This window comes from Anser brachyrhynchus (assembly GCF_964034855.1).
Source record: "Anser brachyrhynchus genome assembly, chromosome: 2".
NCBI classification, from domain to species: Eukaryota; Metazoa; Chordata; class Aves; order Anseriformes; family Anatidae; genus Anser; species Anser brachyrhynchus.
Window position 1 is genome coordinate 48,835,677 of NC_137695.1, and position 20,461 is coordinate 48,856,137.

The 20,461-nt window shown below is 40.7% G+C and overlaps 1 protein-coding gene and 1 long non-coding RNA gene across 6 annotated transcripts in view; both read right to left on the reverse strand.

The window, feature by feature from the left end:
• Positions 1 to 463: 463 nt before the first annotated feature.
• The window catches only part of NFATC1 (nuclear factor of activated T cells 1), a 120,410-nt gene continuing 100,412 nt past the window's right edge, over positions 464 to 20,461 (reverse strand). For all 5 annotated transcript variants that reach the window (XM_080581018.1, XM_080581016.1, XM_080581020.1 and 2 more), the window contains one exon: positions 464 to 2,999. In XM_080581018.1, coding sequence (XP_080437144.1) covers positions 2,950 to 2,999 — 50 coding nt within the window. In that variant the 3' untranslated portion in view covers positions 464 to 2,949. The remainder of the gene's footprint in view (positions 3,000 to 20,461) is intronic.
• On the reverse strand, positions 6,168 to 16,551 carry LOC308190083. Its single transcript, XR_013946838.1, has 2 exons — positions 14,054 to 16,551; positions 6,168 to 7,039 (listed from the first exon to the last, which is right to left on the reverse strand). It is a non-coding gene; the product is annotated as an uncharacterized lncRNA (long non-coding RNA).

Sequence of the window (20,461 nt, forward strand, 5' to 3'; positions counted from 1 at the left end):
GTCATCCCCTCTTGCATGTCTGTGGGCAGCCCTCCTGTCACAGGGCTACAAAAGCCTCCAGATGAACAAGAATGTCTCTTGTATACGCTGCACTGAAGGCCAGAGGTCCAAAGCTTACCCTTAGCAATCTACACATTTCAGAAATAGTTCAAGGGAGAGCAAAAGACACTGTTGTCCAAGTGTCTTTTGCATCTATACAGATGCAAATACTCTGTTGCATGATTAATAAGTTACCTTGTTTTACCGTTTAAAATTCATCCAAAGTGCTCTTTTTAACAGTCAGAATCATCCACGACAAAAGTATTTTTGACCATAGCTATAAGGGCTACGCTCAAGTTCAGAGTGTTGTGGCTTTTTTGTTTTGCTTTGTTTTCAAAAAAGGTTGATGAACACAATTTTCATAAACTGAGAGCAACAACCGTAACACACATACAAAAACAAGATAGCAGTCTCATACGGGAAATATTTCTGCTTTCATTTTTATTTTATGAATACATATAACAGAGATGCATAATCTTCCATTATCCAGGCTTAAAAGTAACAGTTTTTTTTTTTAATATAGCTTAAAGAGGAAAATAAAAATAAAGACGAAGGAGATGCAACATATCCAAACCATACAGTTGAAAACTTTGCTAAAGTTATTGCTGAAATGCAAACATTGTGTAGGGTGTGTCTGTGTGTGTGTTGTCTTGTATCGTAAAAGCCTCACCCAAGGTATTTATGCATGTGAATAGAAAATACTTTGGCATAACCATTCCTCCACACACACTTTGTTGACACTTCTCAAATACTGAGAGAATAAAATCTGATGATTATATCATATATCATTTTCTCTCCTTGGCAGCGATGTCTTTAAATGCAAGGGGGAATAAAGAAGAGTCTGTTGACAGGAGACTTTACTTCCATGCTAAGATGGTTATATTAGCAGGATGCAGCAGGATGCAAACAGCTTCAAATAGAAGAGATGGAGATATATATTTATATATATATGTATATAATGTAAAATTGCATATTTTATATGAGAAAGGAAGATTTGTCAAGATAACATAAAATGAACCACTCTAAGACTAGCTTCCAGCAAAACATTTTGCTTTATTGGATCTATTTTCTAGCTACAAGTCAAGCTGACATCTGTCAAGCTTTTTACTTTTCATATGGCAGTCTATAAGAAATGTTTCATGCAACGTCTACAATGCTAAATACAGGGTAAATAACTAGGAGTAAACAGGTGAGGAATAACAGACTATTATAAGGACGAATAACAGCATATTATGTACATATAGCCATATTATATTCTCATGTCTTCACAGTAATGTGCAAATGTGACAAATATGGCTTTCATTTTTTTTTTCTAAAGAAAGTAAGACATAATTATACAGAGTAATGTTTTAAAATGCTTAGGAGGATTTCACCTTTTTGTGAAACCTGTTCAATCTTCATTGCATTACGGTTAACGAGTCACCCCAGCACCGAGGTGTAGTTCAGGTATATTTCCAGAAGGGGGCACAGATTCCTAAGGCACAATATTAATGTTAAACATTTTTAATTTAATTCATGCTATTTCATTTATTTTTGTTTTTATTTTTATTTTTTGGTTATACGAAATAGGTTGTTGCTAGTTATATAATAAGCAGTTGATTGTAAAAAATACAATGTTAGAGGTTACACTACATGCCTATCTGTAGCTCCAGAAACATTAGCTAATCTGAAAACACACTATACAGCGCTGCATATTAAACCTTTGTGGTTTTTTGGTAATATTCTTTTCATACATGTAGCAGAGAGTTATAAGGCTTCTGCGGAATAATAATATTATAACTGAACAAATATTTTACACTCTTCCATAATGGTATTTACAGTTACTTTAATAATTTGCCATTTGGTAAATAACATGTATCTTGTATGCATCCTTCTTGCCTATCTAAAGTGCTTGCTTAACTGCATGAGGAAAGAAAATGCATACCTGCTTTAGTTTCAACAAACCCTCAAAAGAAGTAGCTGAAATATTTGTTGTGGATCTGAAATGCATTCTCAGAAGTTGAAATTATTGCTAAATTCAGTGCCCTCACTAGGCAATCATCTATATTATTTGTCATATATAAATATATGCATATATACTAGTATGTATGTACATGCATACACATTCATCTATCAAGTAATAGATAGATTTCAATTTTTTGTCCATCAACCTTTTTTATTTTGTGCTATTCAACTCACTTGTGCTATGACTGAAGGCAGATTAAAATCAAAATCTTAACATGCTACTACTAACAATCCTATGATTCATTAGCACGTAATAAAGACAATGCAAAAGAAAGCTGAGATGATGACAAATCAAGAGGCTTTTGAAATGCACTAAGAATAAGGCAATAGGCTGTACATTACAGCGAAGAAAAGCTGAAGAAATTCTGGAATTCATAAGCACATCTTACTGGATAGGGATTTCACTCCCTACTTTGCTGCAGTCTTATGTTTTTGTTTCTTTTTTTCCAATATCATTCTCCAGAATGTAAGCTCTATAGTTTCTGCACCTACCAACACTTGTAATGGTAGCAAATTCAAAGCTTATTATAAATGCCCTGATGCCACAACCTGGTAAAATAAGGCACTTCCAGGGCTGTATTCCAGCGGTGCCATGGCAAAAAGATCAGCATTGGGAAGAAGCACTCAGATTTTGATGAGTTTCCTAGTTTTGTCCCACGAAATGCGCCATCTGTGAGTGTACTCCCTCCTCTTTCTTTTGAGATGATTTTCTTTAAAGAAGCTATTTCATCAGCTGAAGTTGAGGACCTACTTCTTTGTAAGCAAGAGGTAAATCTTCAGTTCCTGACATTCAGTAAGGTGGAAGATCGGAGTGGTCTTCAGTTTACTTGGTATCTCTGTACTCAAGCTGACATGCCATCTAAGTCAAAAGCGTGTGTGGATTTCATAAGAGGCCCATATTGAAAGCTATGAATGGACACTGGTACTGGAAAGGTCATTCCTTATAATTTCATTTACTGCAAAGAAAGAACACAAGAAAAAAGGAATCGATTAGCATCACACTGCTGCAGGAGAGTCTCTTCAGTACAGCCCCTCCCAAACCTGCATCAATTTGACAGTTTCAGTGCAGCTCTGAACATTAAGCATCATGAGATATCTAGTAAAGGCGGATCACAGTGCAAAACAGCAGGATTAACCATGGTTATTAACATGCTAAACATTGTGTAAAACCAGACATCACAAGAACAGCAGCATCCCGGATCCTTGATTGCATCAAACATATTTAACATTTTCAGTCAGTTACAGATAAAACATTTCATTTACTCTAGTACTGGCTCTGAAATATAACGTAAAGAGTACCACACGAAATCTTAGAATAATCTACCCCTTCCATAAAAAGAGTCCTTTGGAAAGTATGTTAGCCATGGTATGTGCTAATGGCACAAAGCTGCCAGCCACTGAACTGGGTATTTGAAGCTGCAATGCCTAGATACAATACGATTTCACATGCTGATTTTTTTTCCACTGTAGGCTGAAATTGAGTGAGTGAGAGAGAGAGAGAGAGAGAGAAGGAGAAGAAAATGATGTGCGCTTGCCCATTCTCCACAGCTGGTGACATGTATAAACACATACTCTCCTTTCATAGTGATCAACACACATGGACGTGCAGTCTTTTTGCTCCTATCTGCACAGACAGGTGGGAGGGACAAGCAAGTGAAAACCCTCGGCAAGAGTCAGAGAAAAGAATAAACAAGGTCCGCTATCTCAGCATCAGCCAGTCAGACTGCATCTCCATTGATAAAGTGTTGTTTTCTTTATTCGTGAGTCTTCGTTCATTCTTTTCCCCCTCCCCTGTAGCTCATCAAGCAATACTGTTTCCCACACTCAAATTATGTCCATTTATCAGCTTGTGATTTTTGGCAGATGGACAGGAAATGACTGAACCTGGCAAAGGCCATCTACAGTAGGCTACACAACATCCCTTTTATTTCCACCCCACCTCCCTGCAGCAACCACCACCACCTGATTTACATGAAGATAGACAAAATACCATCAGTAGTGCTATCACCACTTCTGAGTGAGAGCTGCTGGGAGTGGGAAACACAAGCCCACGTCACAGAAGTGCCATGGAAAAGCCCGAGTTTTCCTTTCCTTGTGGGCGGCTGTTCACAGCCATCCAGATAACTCCACGTGTTTACTGGAAAAGACCAAGACTGCCTAAAACCAACTTCCTGAAACAATTATGTGTTATTTATTCATTTATTTTCTGTAGACCCATTGCCCATTTTGTAATTGTTGCACATGAATCAGGATTTGTGTCACAGGTCCTGGCCACGGCAACCACTTTTACCAGTGCCACACTTCAGAAAGGAAATACCAAGTGTATTTGTTACTACCTATTTATGGCAGCAAACTAAGAGCAGTAATGGAATTGAGATGTGAAGACAAAGCAGTTCTTTCTCTTAAGGGTGCTGTAGAGTTTATCTTTAATAATCCTGAAGAATGGAAACAAATTTAAGCAACAAGCCCTGCTCTATGACAAAGACTGCCTTGCATATATCTGAACATGGCGTGAAATGCTACCCTATTTATGTGCTGCAAAACTTGAGACAGCTTCCTCAATTGAATCTCCACCTTGAATCCAAACAGTGCACTTTTTCTGTGGGATGATTCTTCTATGATGCTTTTGAAAAGATAGTTTATTTAATAAACTTCTCAAAGCAACATTGCGCATGCAGTAAAACACACAGTGATATCTTTGTGTTGAGTGTGACAATGAGGACTAATCCTGAGAGGGGCCAGCCAGTGCTCCAGTTTTGCTAACTTTGCCTCCAAGTTTCTCTTACACAAACAAAATTAAGACACTGCTCAAGGCAATCATCAGACTTTGTATATGCAGTGCTTAGAACATTAGATAATGAATCTTTATAGTGCCTCTGTACCATGTGGATATAAGCATCACCACTATTTCACAGATGGGGACAGGCAGATGGAAAAGCAGAGGAGCTTCCCGTCACAGTCAGCTTTAGTACTCAGGTATCTCAGATCTCAGGCTAATGTTAGGTCATAAGCTGAGGTACTCTAACTTGATTTGTTCAGTAAAATTTCCAAATGTAACATCCCCCAGCCCAACAGCACAAGGTTCCCCCTATTAAAGCATTTAGCAAAAGTACTATCGAAGCAACTTGGTGGCATGAAGGTCTAAGACGAAAAGGTCCATCACCAAAATCAGCTTAGGAACTCAGAGGCAGTCTTCTCCAGCCCTACCAGGTACCCTCAGATGAATCCTCTGTCACTAAAGCACAGTAGGAAACATGACACACCCTAGAGATGATGTGACTTTTCTTTCAGCTGGGAGCCCACCTGCCTTGGTTCAGCCATGTCCACCACGGTCCTTTGCTCATGCTCTGTCCAGCTCTGAGCAGTCAGACAAATCTGTCACCAGCTGAAATTGCTCACAATTATTGACTCCAACAGGACACAGGTTAGACCTTCGGCTTTATTGCTCACTTTTATTATGTGTTAATTCTTCACAGAAGTGGACTTCTGCTATCTTGATGAGTAACAGTCAAGTTTGGTGTTCTCACGTAGCAACATCTGACAACTGTTCAACAGCAGTCACTACACAGTATCAGAACTGAGCCTCAACCAAGGTGCATCCATTGCCACCACATCTCGCAATCAAATGGGGTCAAAATAGCCAAGAGGATGCCAAATGTCTGTTTCACCCACAGTGGCTCACAGACAACATGGCTCAGACACAGGTTCCTATTTCGCTGTTGTTTCTCCCACTTTACCTGCCACTACGGTGAAGATGCAAAAATTCCCAATAGGGCAGTGGAAAAAAGAATGACAGAGAGACAAGGTGCAAGAAGAAGTCCCAGGTGGGGCAATATGCATCCCAGCAAAGCAGCCGATACTCTAGAGGCAGACTGCTTTACAGAGAGTGCTGACTATGAGAGCTAAAAGGGGAAGTGCGCTGAGAGCGGGCTTTCCCGTGCTGCCCACCAAAGGCACCTGAAACTGGAAGGAAAACCCTCTGGCGGGTGGGAACTGACAGAAACCGGGCATCAGGCACACGTGGACAAGGGCTGAGGTGAAGTGAGCTGTATGACACTTGCTGGGCTCAGCTAGAGACATGTGCCCAGCCCCATCCAGGTACACAGCCAAGCATTCCCATGAAGACACTCCCCCCTCCCTCCAGGTCTGAGAAATGGACATGGGTGGAAAATGCAGTTTTGGATCTGTCAAAATGACATGAAAACATGGATTACATTTCTCAAATAGTTCAGTATAGAGAAAGAAATGTCTTTAACATCAACATTTTAAATTTCAAATTTCTGGAAAATTTGCTTCTTTTCATATTCCAAAGCCTATTAACATTGCTGGATGTTAATGTTTTATTTTAGATCAAATGTAACGCTTTGTTTGACCCGAAAATTCTTTTTCTTTGCTTTCTTTGCTGTTTGCTGGAAAGAAAACATCGAATACTCTTGTAGTAGGTTGACCCAAGATTATCCTTCCCAAGAGCAAATTAGAAATCCTGTTATTGAAAGATAGCTCTGTTGAAAGGTCCTGTATAACCATCTGTGCCAGTGTCACATCTCTGACACCAGAAAGTAGACAACTCTTCAGGAAAGACCATAGGCACCAGGCAAACCTTCAGTGATGCTTTCTCTAGCACACCTTTTTATCTCCTGACTGCTGGAGGGCTTCATGAGCAAGAGGAGGTCTGAGTCCTTGTTTTAGTGGACTTTGATGGACTTTCTTCCATGCAATTCTCTAGTAACCTTGAAAACCTGTTCTGGCCTTCATGGTTTCTGCAGCAATGGGCTCCATGGGTTCCAGTTGAAGGATGTGTTGGTGGAAACGGTACTTCATCTTCTTTTAAATTTGTTTCTTGATAGCTTCATTCACATGTCATGTGAACAAGTTGATTGCTCCTTGTTCAGCATTTCCTTTGCCATCCGTCACATCCCTTCTCCCTGGTATCCTTAGGGCTCTGCTTGGTCCTGTAGGACTGATGCAGAACACGCCAGAGAAGTAAAAGATTCTGCTGATGTAAAGAAAATAATGAATATTTTTCTCTTATTTTTCTTCTTATTCTTATAATGAATAATCTTTCTCTTACTTTTCTCTTATTTTTCTCCCTACTAACAAAATATTTATTATTAATTGAGGTGAGTCAACTGATTGCTGTCTTGAATGGTCCAGTTTTGGCTTACAAACCTGTTACTACAACAGGATTGTGTGTGTGGCACAGAAGAGCAGTATTCAGTGCAAGCAGTATTTTGGCCTGGGTTTGAGTTTTATTTCTAAAACAAACAATGATCTTTGATTCAGTGGCTGCTTGGATACATGTCCATTCACATTTGTAATACTATTCTAGGAGTAGCTGTGTTTGGAATGAGTGTAACATTTTTCAAAGAAAGATTGCAGATGCTTTACACCCATCTTTAAAACAACACAAAATGAGTATTCATATAGACCTGTTTTATAGATAAGAAGATGAGACCTAAAGAATTACGTGACTCAGTGGAGTCCCTACATACAGCTTAGCAGCAGATCTGGAATAGCATGCAAAATGTTTAATTTTTGATGCCTAGATTAGCCTAACACGTCCCTTAAAACAACAGGGTCATCCCTATCAGATCAAACAGCTGATTACAATGATTTACAGCAGTTTTGTCATCAGATTTTTTTTTCCTGTTTTTCTGCTGGCTTTGGGAAAGGGGGGCATTGTTGCTTTTATAGCTAACACCTACAGTTCCCCACAATGCCCTCCCTCAACTTATAATTTCCATCATCAAGTTCAGCTTTTCCACTGACATAAACTCAAGAAGTAATAGTGCTGAGAAATGCAGGTAACACGTGACCTCTCTACCTGTCAAGGCGTCTGAAAGCGGAACCTTTCCTTTGCTAAACAGCAGATGCCACAGTAGCAGGATGTGGTGAGCTGTTACACCACATTTTAGTTTAATAGGGAGGTTTTTTTTTCTTTCTTGTATTTAATTTTGCTTTAAGATGCCCTTTTGCAATGGAATTTTTTGCTTCATTAATTAGCAAAATCAGTGTCTTACCGATGCAACAGTTTGAGTTCCTGCATGAAACAGATATATTTGAACAAGTGCAGATTCCGTATATAGATATGATCTTCATAGGAAATGGAATATTTTTAATGTTTGGTGGCTACACAAGGATTCTATAAACTGGCAAAAGTTTAAATTTCTGCAGACTTCTGCTCTCCTTTTACCTGATGACTAATTAGAACATGGATAACATTACGGCCTTTTGTTTTAATAAAATAACTGTTCTTTTGAGACAAAGTTCTGCATTCCAGCTCAGATACTGATCCCACTCAAATCAAGTAATTTATCAGGTCAGAGGTGCAAGAAGTGAGGAGAAGGCACAAGAAGGGTTCCACAACTGGTGAACTCTGGGGGCTACACAGAACCCCCAGGCCACACAGCTATGGGAGCCTGGAAGACATAGCTTCATAGCAATATTTCACTTCATATTCCTCAAGGCACATGTTCTCGAGAGTCTGAAAAAATGGGAGGTGAGCTGAGAGCCATGATCAAAACCACAATTGTAAAGAGCTGCATCCACAATTTTGGGAGGGAATGACAGCACTCTGAAAACACATCCTATTTCTGTGAACTTTGCTAACAGTGTCATCCCTCTACCTGCACTCTTGAGATTCTGCACTGTGAAACCACCAGCATTCTTACATGGAAACATACCTACTATGACAATGTCAGTGAGTTTGTCATGCCATGGACACTCTTTTACCACACTCCAGAGAAAAATGCTGGGGCACTGGTCTCTCCAGGAACTGGTCTAAAGGCATGGTCTCTGGTCCAGTGACATCTTTCTGCAGCTCTCATGGTGCCAGGCAGATTTAAACCCAATTTAGACAAGAAGCAGGCCCTCCACTGACTTTCTGATACACATTGCTCTCTATTCACATAAGCTTTAAATGCAAAACAACAGCACACCTTTTAATTAATGTTGAGAGGTTTCTGGAGAAGAGACTGATGCTAATATAGATCTTCCAGTTTCACCCATTACTTCTTCCTCCTTTTCTAATTAGGACCCTAATTTTGTCCCATTTAAGCCTGTCTCTTCACACATCACACACCAAAGTCTGTGGAAGTCAATGACCATCTTCCCGCCAGCTTAAATCCTCTTTTTCAGTGTCCCAGAGAGGTCTGCTAAATGAGAATGAGTACTGGTGTTTTGAGTTGTATTTACTGTTGTGCTCCTTTTCAATGGCACACTTCACCTGTGTTCAAAATAAATAAATAAGTAAATGCACTGAGCTCTTTCTTGGGCAAGAAGCATTTTTGTCAATGAAATCATCTGCATAAGTATAAATAAGTGACAGAGACGCAGTATGAGAAACTAAATGAAGCTCCTGGGGTCTTCTTTTGTCTGCTCCAAATGAAGAAGTGAACTGATATTATTAATACAGTCCCATGTTAAGACATAACTGGATTGCCTCTACTCCCACAGTTCTCCAGCACTGCACAGATGTGTGCATTTCAAGTTACCTGCCCTGCCTCAAGCAAGCCATATGCACTGCCATCCTCACATCTGTCTCCTGCCCACCCTGGCAGTGCTGTGTAGGAGTCACTGAGGGGCTGCCAGGTGACTGGGAGAAGTCCAACGGAGTTTTCCAGTGGAAAAGCCTGAAAGCTCATGTTGATCAGGAGAGTTTTACTATTCTCCGCTGCATTCTTCTTTAAGGACTGTGATAAAGCTGCAACAAAAAGACACTGAAAGGTTTTGAGCAGAGCAAACATCTTGTGATTAATTGAACATGCATGTGTTCTTCTTCCTATATAAATAGCAATGGTGTCTGCTCAGTGCTGTGAAGGTATTCTTCACTCAGGATGGTTTTTCAGTTCCTTGATAGGAACAGCCACAGAGCACGTCCCAAGTCATGTATGTCTTCAGGTCCATGCCAATCCTTTTTTCACAACTGACTGACCAACCTTGTTACTTCTTGTCCACCTGTGACCACTACGGACCATTGTCTCTGTGATGCAGCTGAACTGAAGCAAAAAGTTCAGAAGCTGTAATGCTCTCTCACCAAAAAGGAACAGAAGCAACCTGTTCTGACTGTTGCATGTGTCATGGAAAATACAAATAATACCAGCTGCATCTTTCAAGATGCATGTGTGAAAAGCCTGTGTGAAGTTTGCTGTGTCCTGATAATACTTTTCATCATTTAAATGGGTATAACTATGCAAGCAATGTGGTGCCATGTTTGAACTCCATGACCTGGCCCTGGCAAAACTGCATGGCTGTGTGTCAAATCTGAGCAATTTTTAGAAAAGAGCAGAAGTCCTGAAAAGAAAATTGATTCAGTTTTGCCCATCATTTTTGCTTTTCAACAGAATTCATTAGTACTGGTCAAGCCTTACATCGGTACAACTCCCAGGTCAGGGATCTCTCCGTGTACATCACTACACAGCGCAGACATACCCCTAAGTGCCCTGAACTTCCATTACCTTCAATAGGTCATTGGCCACAAGCATCTCGGAGTGGGGACCATATTGTCCTCTCCATTTGGTACAACTCTGAACGTGCTGTGACTATTCAGCATATGAATATTCAACATATATGGAAAAATAACTCTGTAGTGAGTTTAAGAGCTCGACACTAATACCACACTAACCTGTAGTAATATTTCATAGTATGATGCTCACTTTTCTGCCTATAACTACTGCCCTCAGATTTTTCCACAACTGATGGCACATCTTGTTCCATCAAGCTTCTGTGTTTTTGTACACATTTTATTTCAGATTAAATGCCAGATATTAGCATACTGAAGAGGAATTCAAAATCACAAAAGAACCCAGAGGAAGTAGAAATACAGAAGGAAAAATGTTTTCCTCTATCTCCATGTATAGGTTTTATTTAAAGAAAAAATGGCTAAATACAGACCCGTTTGCAGTGACAAAAGAAATGAAGCTCCTGAAGTTCCATCACATGAGTAAAATCCTACAGTTTTTATCTTGGTACCTACTTTCCCACTGTTAATAAAAAGCACTCCTCTCTGACATATAAAAGATGCAGCAGACAACATAGACGTATTACTTAAGTTATTGAAAAATGAGGGCTGGCTTAGAGAAATTCTTTTTTTTTTCAAAGCTAGTATTATGCTATGAATAAGAAAAGAAAGTAGTGATACAAATTCCTGAGATGCCAGTTGGTAATGCGAAACTATAGATCATATTAAAGCTTACTGAATTAAAAACCAAACAAAACAAGTCTTGTGAAGCAATGGAAAATATAACTTCACACGTTCCATAAAGAAGTCAGATCTTATATTACCTCAGGTGTCCTGGATGTGTTAAAACCTTAAAATTATTTTTATCTGTTTAATCATAAAAAGCCACCACCACAGGGCATGCTATTTTTGGAGACAGTGAAGAGGACAGTGGAGCAAGTGAGTGACAACAAGTAGCAGGTTTTAATAAAACATGATCCTCCCATACAAATGTAGGCTTGGCAGGATGAAGGGTATTGTTGTGCATGACAGCCATTAACATGGAGTCATTTTCCTACCTGCTCCATCCTTTGCCTTATTTAGCTCAATAACTCCAAAGTAATGCGAAATCTCCCACAGTGGCTGCTCTGCAGAGAGCTAATAGGAAAGGTTCCTCACTGTAGTGCGATGACAGCACTGTGTGGCAGTAATTTAACTGGGGATCTTGACTAGGTGCCCAGACTAAATGAGTTCCATCCCACCACACCAGAACTAGGTTTGTATTTTTCATCCCTCCCATGTGCAACCCTGGGAATGTTCTGCATCTTCTTTTCTGCAGACGCTTAGGATTGAATCCCTGGCTGCTGAGAATTAATGCAGAAATCAGCAGAGCTGTGGTGATTCTGAACACTGTGAGGTCTAAGCCTTAGCTGGTTTTTATTTTAAGTCCAAGGATGACAGTGCTCACACAGTTTAGCTTTTATACCAAAGACTCAAAAGAGTCAAGAGGGAATTTTCAGTAGCCCTCACTGAGGTGAACCTTGCTTGCAGCTGTTGTGATTTGGGCTATGCAGAGGCTGCAGGACCTGCCTCAATATGATTCAAGCCAGATTTGATACGCACATACACACATCGTGAAGGGAGGGCTGGGCAACACACAAATAAACCACATTTTAACTAAAATTATGTGTTTACGTTCCTAAGAGCTTCTGTAAGGGATACCAAGCAGACATATTTTACGTTTTACACAAAATTTCCATACAACAGAAGAACTACACAAATACTACCTAAAGCAGCCAAAAACAGAGGTCAGTGTTGCTGGAAGCTTTGTGGGTAAGTAAGGGAGGAATAAGGAAGAGCATGCACTGTTTTGCTAGAGACAACAGAAATTTGCCCCCACCATATGAGATATAGTAATGCAAACTGATCATCACAATCAGCGTTACTTTCCAGTTTATTGCCCAACAGTAAAGTAGTGCTGTGAGACCCCAGTATGCAGCTCTGAGCCTCCTGCAGCAGGCTGCTAGCAGAGAGCCTCCTTCCCTGTTGGAGGGGCCTCCAACAGGCATGGACCAGCCCTTCTGGACAAAATCCAGCAATCCTCTTTTGACCCAGACCTATCCACAGGGGACAAATCGTTCAGCATCAGGGGACAGGGAGAGAAAGAAGGGGAAGAGTGACGGCGAGGAAGCCATTAGCAGACTATGTCTGAACTAGAGGATTTTCCCCTACTTGCTGTCTCCTGGGAAGTGGAACTCACCCCACAGCCTGGCCCGCATCCTCTTCACCCCTCTCTTACAAAAGGGTGGTGCTCAGCTTGGTGCTGGCCCCTGGCACACAGCTGCTCTGTGTCACCTTGCTCCTTGACAGAGAGGGCATCGGGCACACGCAGCTTATGCCACAGCCTGAGAGAAGGAACAGGGCAGCTGAAGTAGTGAGACACTTGAAGGCACCTAGCTCGCCATTTCTGGGTTAATTTATAATCTCTAGCATTTCCGTTTTACATCTAGATTATGCACTGAGAAAGGTACTTTCAGTCTAGCTTATAGCACTTATCAAGAAATCTCCTGCCTCAGTGCTACAAAGACAGCTGAAGAGAGTAAGGCTGAGAAAAGAACTGATTTTTATTTCTAGGTTTCAGAAGGAAGGGGTTTCTCCACATGCAGGAGAAGTGATAGAGTAGCTTTAGAAAAAAAATAACCTGGGGTTTCAGTAGGAAAATGGGGAGCAAGAGAGAATCCAAAATCCCTCTGATTTATTGATTTCAGAGTTTAAAAAAAGCCAAATAAGACTGAATTTCTGTATTGATTATACAATTATTAATCTTTTTAGAAGCTCTTCCAACACTGCACATAATGAGCAATTCATCAAAGCATATTAGGTGCCACAGAAGTTGCATTCAATATAAAGGGGTCATTAAGTTTCTTGTAATTGCACATTACTGAAGCTGTTGTTAGTTCTAAATCAAATCAATGGGATGTGCATGTATGCTCTTTAATTGACTGCGTGTAATAATAGTGTGGCCACTAGTGATCATCTGGAATCCTCCAAAATGAGCAACTTTGCACTACTGCTTAAAAAAACCACCACCACCAACAAAAAACAGAACAGCTCATGTGCAGCTAGGCATATCAAATAAAGGAAAGAAATAATAACTGGGTGGAAGAATGAAGCACCTCGGGGTCATGCATGAGCATTTGCTGAGCACCCTTTTCTCTCCACAGCAGAGAACAGACAAGACAGTCAGCTCTGCTTCCTCTGAACCAGCCCCAAATCTGATGGACATCAGTAAGTGGGAGTAGCATCGGGCCTCAACACTGGGAATGTCCTGGAGACAGGTTAAAAGATATAATGGGTTTATCTGATCTGTTTCTGACTAAGGAGGGTGTTTGGTTGTTGTGGTTTTTGTTTGTTTTTGTTTTTTGAACTGGACTCTACTTGCCCTATTAACATTGCCATCACCAACACCTCCTTCCTTTATAACCCTTTTCATCAGCAAACCTCAAAATGCATGCAGAACAGAAAAGATCAATGCCAAGGTGAAAAGATCAACATCAAGATCATTATTTTTACCTTTTAGCAAAGAGGCCACCAATGCAGAGACAACACTGGCATGCCACTGTTTATATAATCTATGATGTGCCTGTGTGCTGCTTTGGGGGGCAATGGGAAGTGCCTTGAAACCAGATTGGGTTACATTCCCACCTAGCCTGCGGCAAAGGCTGAGCTTTGTTTTTTAACCCCTAGCTCACAGGGCTTTTTGCTCAGGAAGATAAAATTATGGCTGCGAGATGACTCACTGAGCAGCCACAAACTGCTTGATGGAAGAGGAAGGCTGGGTGGAGCTGATGTAATTTTTAAGACAAAGACATGTTTGACGAGCTAGCTGGGGGAAATCCTCAGGTGAAGGAACACAGCTGCTTCTCCTCAGCGGTGGGCACAGAAGTAAGGGTCAGCTCTGTCAATCTGCAGGCGTGGCTACAATCAAGCTGCTAAAGAAATGAAGCAGGCAAATCGCTATGTGATAAATTTGTTTGTGGCCTTATGATCTGGCCACCATCATAACATGAGTTGTACATAATGCCACAGGTTTTTATTTTAACCATTGCAGCATCTGTTGCTGAAGAAAGCTACAGCTCAAAAAGGAATACCCATCCTTTCTGTTGTGGCTCCCTGGAGAAGAGCATTGGTGGTGTTTAATGCTACTCTTGCACCAGTTTTACACCTCACTAGTAACTCCAAGGTGAAGATCTTTTCTTGATAAAATTCCCACCATTTTCCAGTTTGACTGGGAGGGTTTGACCCAAAGGTTGATTTAGTGGAGCTGCAGTCGAAACCCCTCAATGAAAGTGGGGCCTGGGGCAGCCCCAGACAGTTCTAAGCCACAGTGGGGAAACCACCAGCTGGTGTTATTAGGTGTTCTCCTCAGCACACGAGATGTAGCTCTGAAAAGTACCACAACCAGGCAGCTGCTGGACTCCCATACTCCTTGGATGCTAAAACCACCTATAGCAAGTGGGTCAAATTAGAGCAGCTGGAAGAATACTCGTATTTGCACATGCTCCCAACGCGACAGAGCTGCAAACATGGCAAAATATCTCTTCTCCCCTCTCTCCACATGCTGCAGACTGGCTCCTCAGACTGGACTGACAGAGCAACATCAGCAGAAAAAGCACCAGACATGGCTGCAAAAGTACAGTAAGAACTGCAGATAGGTTCCCAGGGAAGAAGAAACTTTGCCCTTTGCAACTTAACGCTCGATACAAAAACTGTGCAGACCTCAGTGCTCTCCATTAGAGAGGAAATTTGTTCTGCCCCAAGAATGAAGTGCACAAAACCCATGGCCCAGGGACTGGCGCTGCGTAAGTGGGAGAAAGGCACCTAAGAAAGGTATGTTGAGAGCTCTCACTTCACTCTCGAGCACTTGTAAGGACATCAAGTTTTATTTGACATGCTTGTATTGCATTTTCTGAACAACCACTTGCAATGCGTGGTGGACTTCTTTTCTGCCTCTTTTTGAGTACTTGGACTCTAAAAACCTTGCTTCTTGATAGCTGGGAGGTGACAGCACTCCACAGGCCAGGGCTGCGATCTGGCAGCACATCAGAACTTCAGTAGGAGTTTGGCCTGCACTTTGAGAGGTGCTCCAGGCAACAATATGAGCAGATGAGCTTTAATTTAAGAGTAGCTTAAAAAATTGATTAATGCTACAATGGAGAAAGCTAGCTGCTTACATCAGAATGTTAATTCGGTCCAGGTGAAAGACCAGGAGCTGAATGCATGGAGCCTCTGGAAGGCCCAGGTGACTGACTACCCATGGCTCAGACAGACAGGCTGCTCCCTGGGGGAGTTCAGCCACAACATGCGGACCCCGAGACTTAGCTGTGGGCATGCAGATGTGTACAATTTGGCTGAGTATTCAGACACAACCTGGTGACAGGAGCCAGGAAGGTCCTGAGCATGCTCATTTCTCACCGAAGTCTCTGGGAATGCAACACTTCTGAGGTTGGTGCCCTAGGACAGTCAAGGACATTTCACCGATGAAGTGAAGAAAAAAAGTTAACTGCAGCAAAGGTTTTGATGAAAGGCTGCACGAGCTGATCATTGTTTGCTCCACACAACAGCCTTTCTAGCACACCACACCTTTTGTAAAACAGTTACATGAAACAAATTATTATCTCCAGTAGCTTCCGTCTACACACATTTCTGAAATACTTTCATTCCAAACTGTTTCGAGTTAAAAGAATGGAATTTCCATTATAAAGAATGGAAACCTGGCATTTAATCGGATGGAAACCTCTGTTTCCATTTTACACAATAGGAAAAAAAATATATAGAAAGAATATCCAACATTAACTGCTAAGTAGGGAGATAAAAGATAACTAGAGGCTTGCGACTGGGAGCACTCATATGCTGCATGCATTTACCTGCATTTGGACAAGCTTCTGAAGGGTGGGTCAGACCTGTATTTGCTGTTCTCATTCGAAACCACATAAACACCTAGTTAGGAACCGGATTTTGACAGATGAAAATTCTATTTTCTTAAAAACTCACAAAATAAATACGTTGATTTTTTTTTCTTTTTTCCAAAGCATGGACTAAAGGCTCTTCTGGTCAAGACACAGAGCAAATATTTACAGGTGCTGGGGAGACACCATTTCCTCCCTTTAGGCTTCAACCTAGTGTCTGCCACATAATTTTATCCATTCAATGATTTTTTTTTCCAGCCATCTGCCAAGAGGAAATAACTTTGCTGTATTGGGAGTCTGGGAATCCTAGAAAACAATCTTAAATCCATAAAATAATTGAAGTGCAGTTTTACTGAGCTGTTCAGTTCGATTCTGATTTTTATTACAATGTCAACAAGAGTTTAATTTGTTTTAAAGTTTAGGTTCTTAAATCTGAGTGATATACGGTAGTTTACAGCTTGCTGGCAACAGCTACTGTGGAAAAAAAAATGGAAAGTGCATATAAAGGCGGTTCTAAGTTTGACATTGTGAAAGCAGGGAGCAGTGCCAAGAGCAGCAAACAGCATGGCTTTCCCAATCCTGGCTGGCTTTAGGGACTGCTTGCTATTGACATCAGTCGCTATGGGATACATTTCCCTGCTCTAACAAATCCAATCTGGAGACTGTAATTAAAAATGAAATGTCTCAAAGTGTAATTTCTTTCCCTAAAACATTTACAGATGTTAACTAGATTGCTAGTGGTGTGAGATGTCTGTGGGCGGACATCTTCCTCTTTATCTGCTGTGTCAAAGAGGAAGATTTCTTTATTAAAACCAGTTCTAAAGGTAGCATCTTTTCCGTGTATGTCTTTACGTGTGGGGTGGTGATGGCAGTGCTGTCTTTTTTTCTAAACCACTTGCTGAACTGAAAGGTTTGGAGGTGTTTTTCATTTATTGTTTCTTCTTTTGTTTTTCTTTTGGAAGTAGTCTTCAGAGTTACCCTGACTGAAAAGTGAAGGTATTCAAAGTATCTAGAAATGTCATCGCTTAGCAGTTAAGAAATATCCCATCTGAGCTTTACAATTATACTACTACTACTACCTACTACTAGTAATAATAATAGTAGTAGTGATGTAAGTTTTTTGCTCTAGTGACTTTCCATCAGTATCTTTGGCTGGCGCTCTTTCCTAAGTGCTGCTAAAAGCATTTATGGGAGCATGCTGGACGAAGGGGTAAACCGATCTGCTTTATGTGCACATGGGACGCGAGCAGGGAGAACACAGAAACAGCCAAGGTTTTAGAAATGTGAGTCCCTGGAGAGGCAAGAGAGGGTTCTCAGCTGGCGGAGGAGGGTGCTGGCAACAACGCTGGTGGGCACAGGACCGCCCACGTGCCAGCTCCACTTCTGCAGCACCAGCCAGGTGCAACACTGCTGTCGGCAAGCACCTCGTGAGCTGCACAGCCAGGTCGTGTACCAGCACCCTGCAGAAGGTGATGGCTAAAACATTCGTTTCTGGCACAGGCAGTCCAGACACGGTTGTCTGCTTGGGCCTTCCCCCCACACCTCTTCGCCCTTTTTTTTTTTTTTTTTTTGTAACTGGCTTTGATTGGAGCCAGAGCCTTGGGTAAATCAGAGGAATTTCTATATTTTTTCTGAGTGCTGTGAGCCCTTGCTGTTTTCCGGTACCTACTTCCTGCCATATCTAAAATAACAGCAGCTGCATGGGCCTGATAGAGAAGAGCTCCAGGGGACATATTCTCACAAATGGGGTGGGAAAGAAGAAAAAAATAAAAAAAAGACAGTTATTGGGGAGCTGATAACACACACAGCCAGCATCAGATTCATTGTTAAGAGTCGATAGTACTGTAGGCTGTGGATGTTGTTGTCAGAACAAAACAAACCCTGTAAAACAGCCATGGGAATGATAAGTCTCCATGTCCACTGGGATAACAGAGGTAGCTTTACAGCACTTGTCCTATTGTATGGAGTATCGTGCCTCGATTAGCTAATGTCTCTGAGGGCCAGATAAGTAAGGATGAATGTCCTGCACTAGAAGCTTTCATGCTTTCTCTTTGTCATGGCTATCTATGTATAGTTGCAATAGAAAGCCTTGAACACATAAAGAAGGCCCTCACAGCAGAAAGAAACATTACAGAAAATGGAAAATTGTTGAAGTTAACCCATTTTCCATGGAGAACGCATGGTGCAGCGTTGTCGTTTTTTCATTATGGACTGCAACACAAATGAGTACAGCAAGTCAAGAGACCTCCGAAATAGCACAGATAGACCTGTGCTACGATGAACAGATGAAAACAGGACTCCTGGCCTCAGCAACACTGAAAAAGCTTGGGCAGAACTATTAAATTATTTGCCAGACATTGTTGTGAAACAACTGCTTAGTAACTAGTTACTCCAGGAGAGAAATTTCTTTTTCCTACTGGTATAATGTGGGATACAAACACATGCGGTGGATTCACCCAAAATATACTTCTCTGCATTCAGTTTGTGAGAGCATAGTGCTCCTTGAGGTCCCTTTGGCCTACACCATGTAACCAACACAAACATTGCTTTAAATATTAGCACACCCAAACAACCAGAGGAGCTCAGTGGGGGTTCTTTAAATCTCTGCAAGTCGGTCACACTGCATAAACAATACTGATAGCATTTCAAATTACTGTATGTGTTGTTAACCTTTACATATTAATTTAACAAAACCTTTTATCATCACTCTGGAAACTATAACTTGTGTCCACATCAACTTTGGGGCCTATAAATTTTCACCGAGTATTAGAGATTTTCATGAATATATATATATATTTTTCTGCATAGGACTTTTTTAAGAGCATTAAGTGAAAAGTTCTATTGACGGAAAATAGGAATCTGATCAAAAAAGCATAGAAGAATTCCTAGTGAATTTAATGGGCTTTGCATCAAGTTCTTACTAAACACAGGCAGCTATGTGAAGCACATCTACAAAAACACAGTGAATAGGTCTGATGGGTTGGCAGGAAAGAATCAGTCACTGTATTGAAAACAAGCTATATTGCTGATTATCCCCTAACCATTATTTAAAATGTTTTCATTTTGATGTACAAAAAAGGCAAGTAGATCTGTTCTATTAATTTTTCATAAATTTTAAAGCATATACAGTTTCTCTGGTATCAGGAGACTTCTAACTCTCAGAAGACTACCACAGGGAGACAACATTTCTGTGTTTACTGCAGTGTGTTGGTTTTAATGCATATGTGTGCTGGTACAGTTTGATCCCAGAACCCTAGCCTGTTCCTAAGTAATAGTGAAAAAACACACATAAGGTTTTAGTAGCATGTGTTTTTTCTTTTTGTAGTTCCTATATCATGTCTCTAGGCCTCAAAATCCTTCATCCACTTGCTTAGGTTGAGTACACAGCTCAACTGCCAATTTTAACTTGTTAAAACAAGATGATGTTAAGCTACATGATTCTTCCTATCCCTGCAAGAGGCTCCTTGAAACACGAATCGTTGCTGGTTCATCTTCAGGTAACAATAACTGGAATTATACAAAGTGGCCAAGTTTAGACAGACTAAAGAACATTCTAGCCTAAACTCGCAAAACCTAAACCATTTAAAAATATTTTTTTGCAAAACATAAATAAATCACTCAACAATACAAAAAAGGGAATTTGTATTTCTTTCTACCAAAGTAGAAGAAGTTAAAAAACATGATGTACCACCTAATCCTCTTTTAAACACTTTTACAGCTGTGCTATATTACAAATGCTTACATGGTAGTATATTTATGGTAAACTTAAGGAATTTTGGAGTATGATTCATATAGACTATACTAGGTCAGATCACAGAAAGAGATAATCTGTTATCATTCTCAGCTTTTGTTCAAGAAAGGGCAACCACAGTGAAGGTCAGAGACAGACTCAAGAGCCGCATTACAATTATTTACTGACGTGACACTGGAAAGAACATCACATAGCTACATGTAACACAGCTTGGACTTTAGACACAGGAAAGAATAGTTCATTTTATGCCACTGATCACAG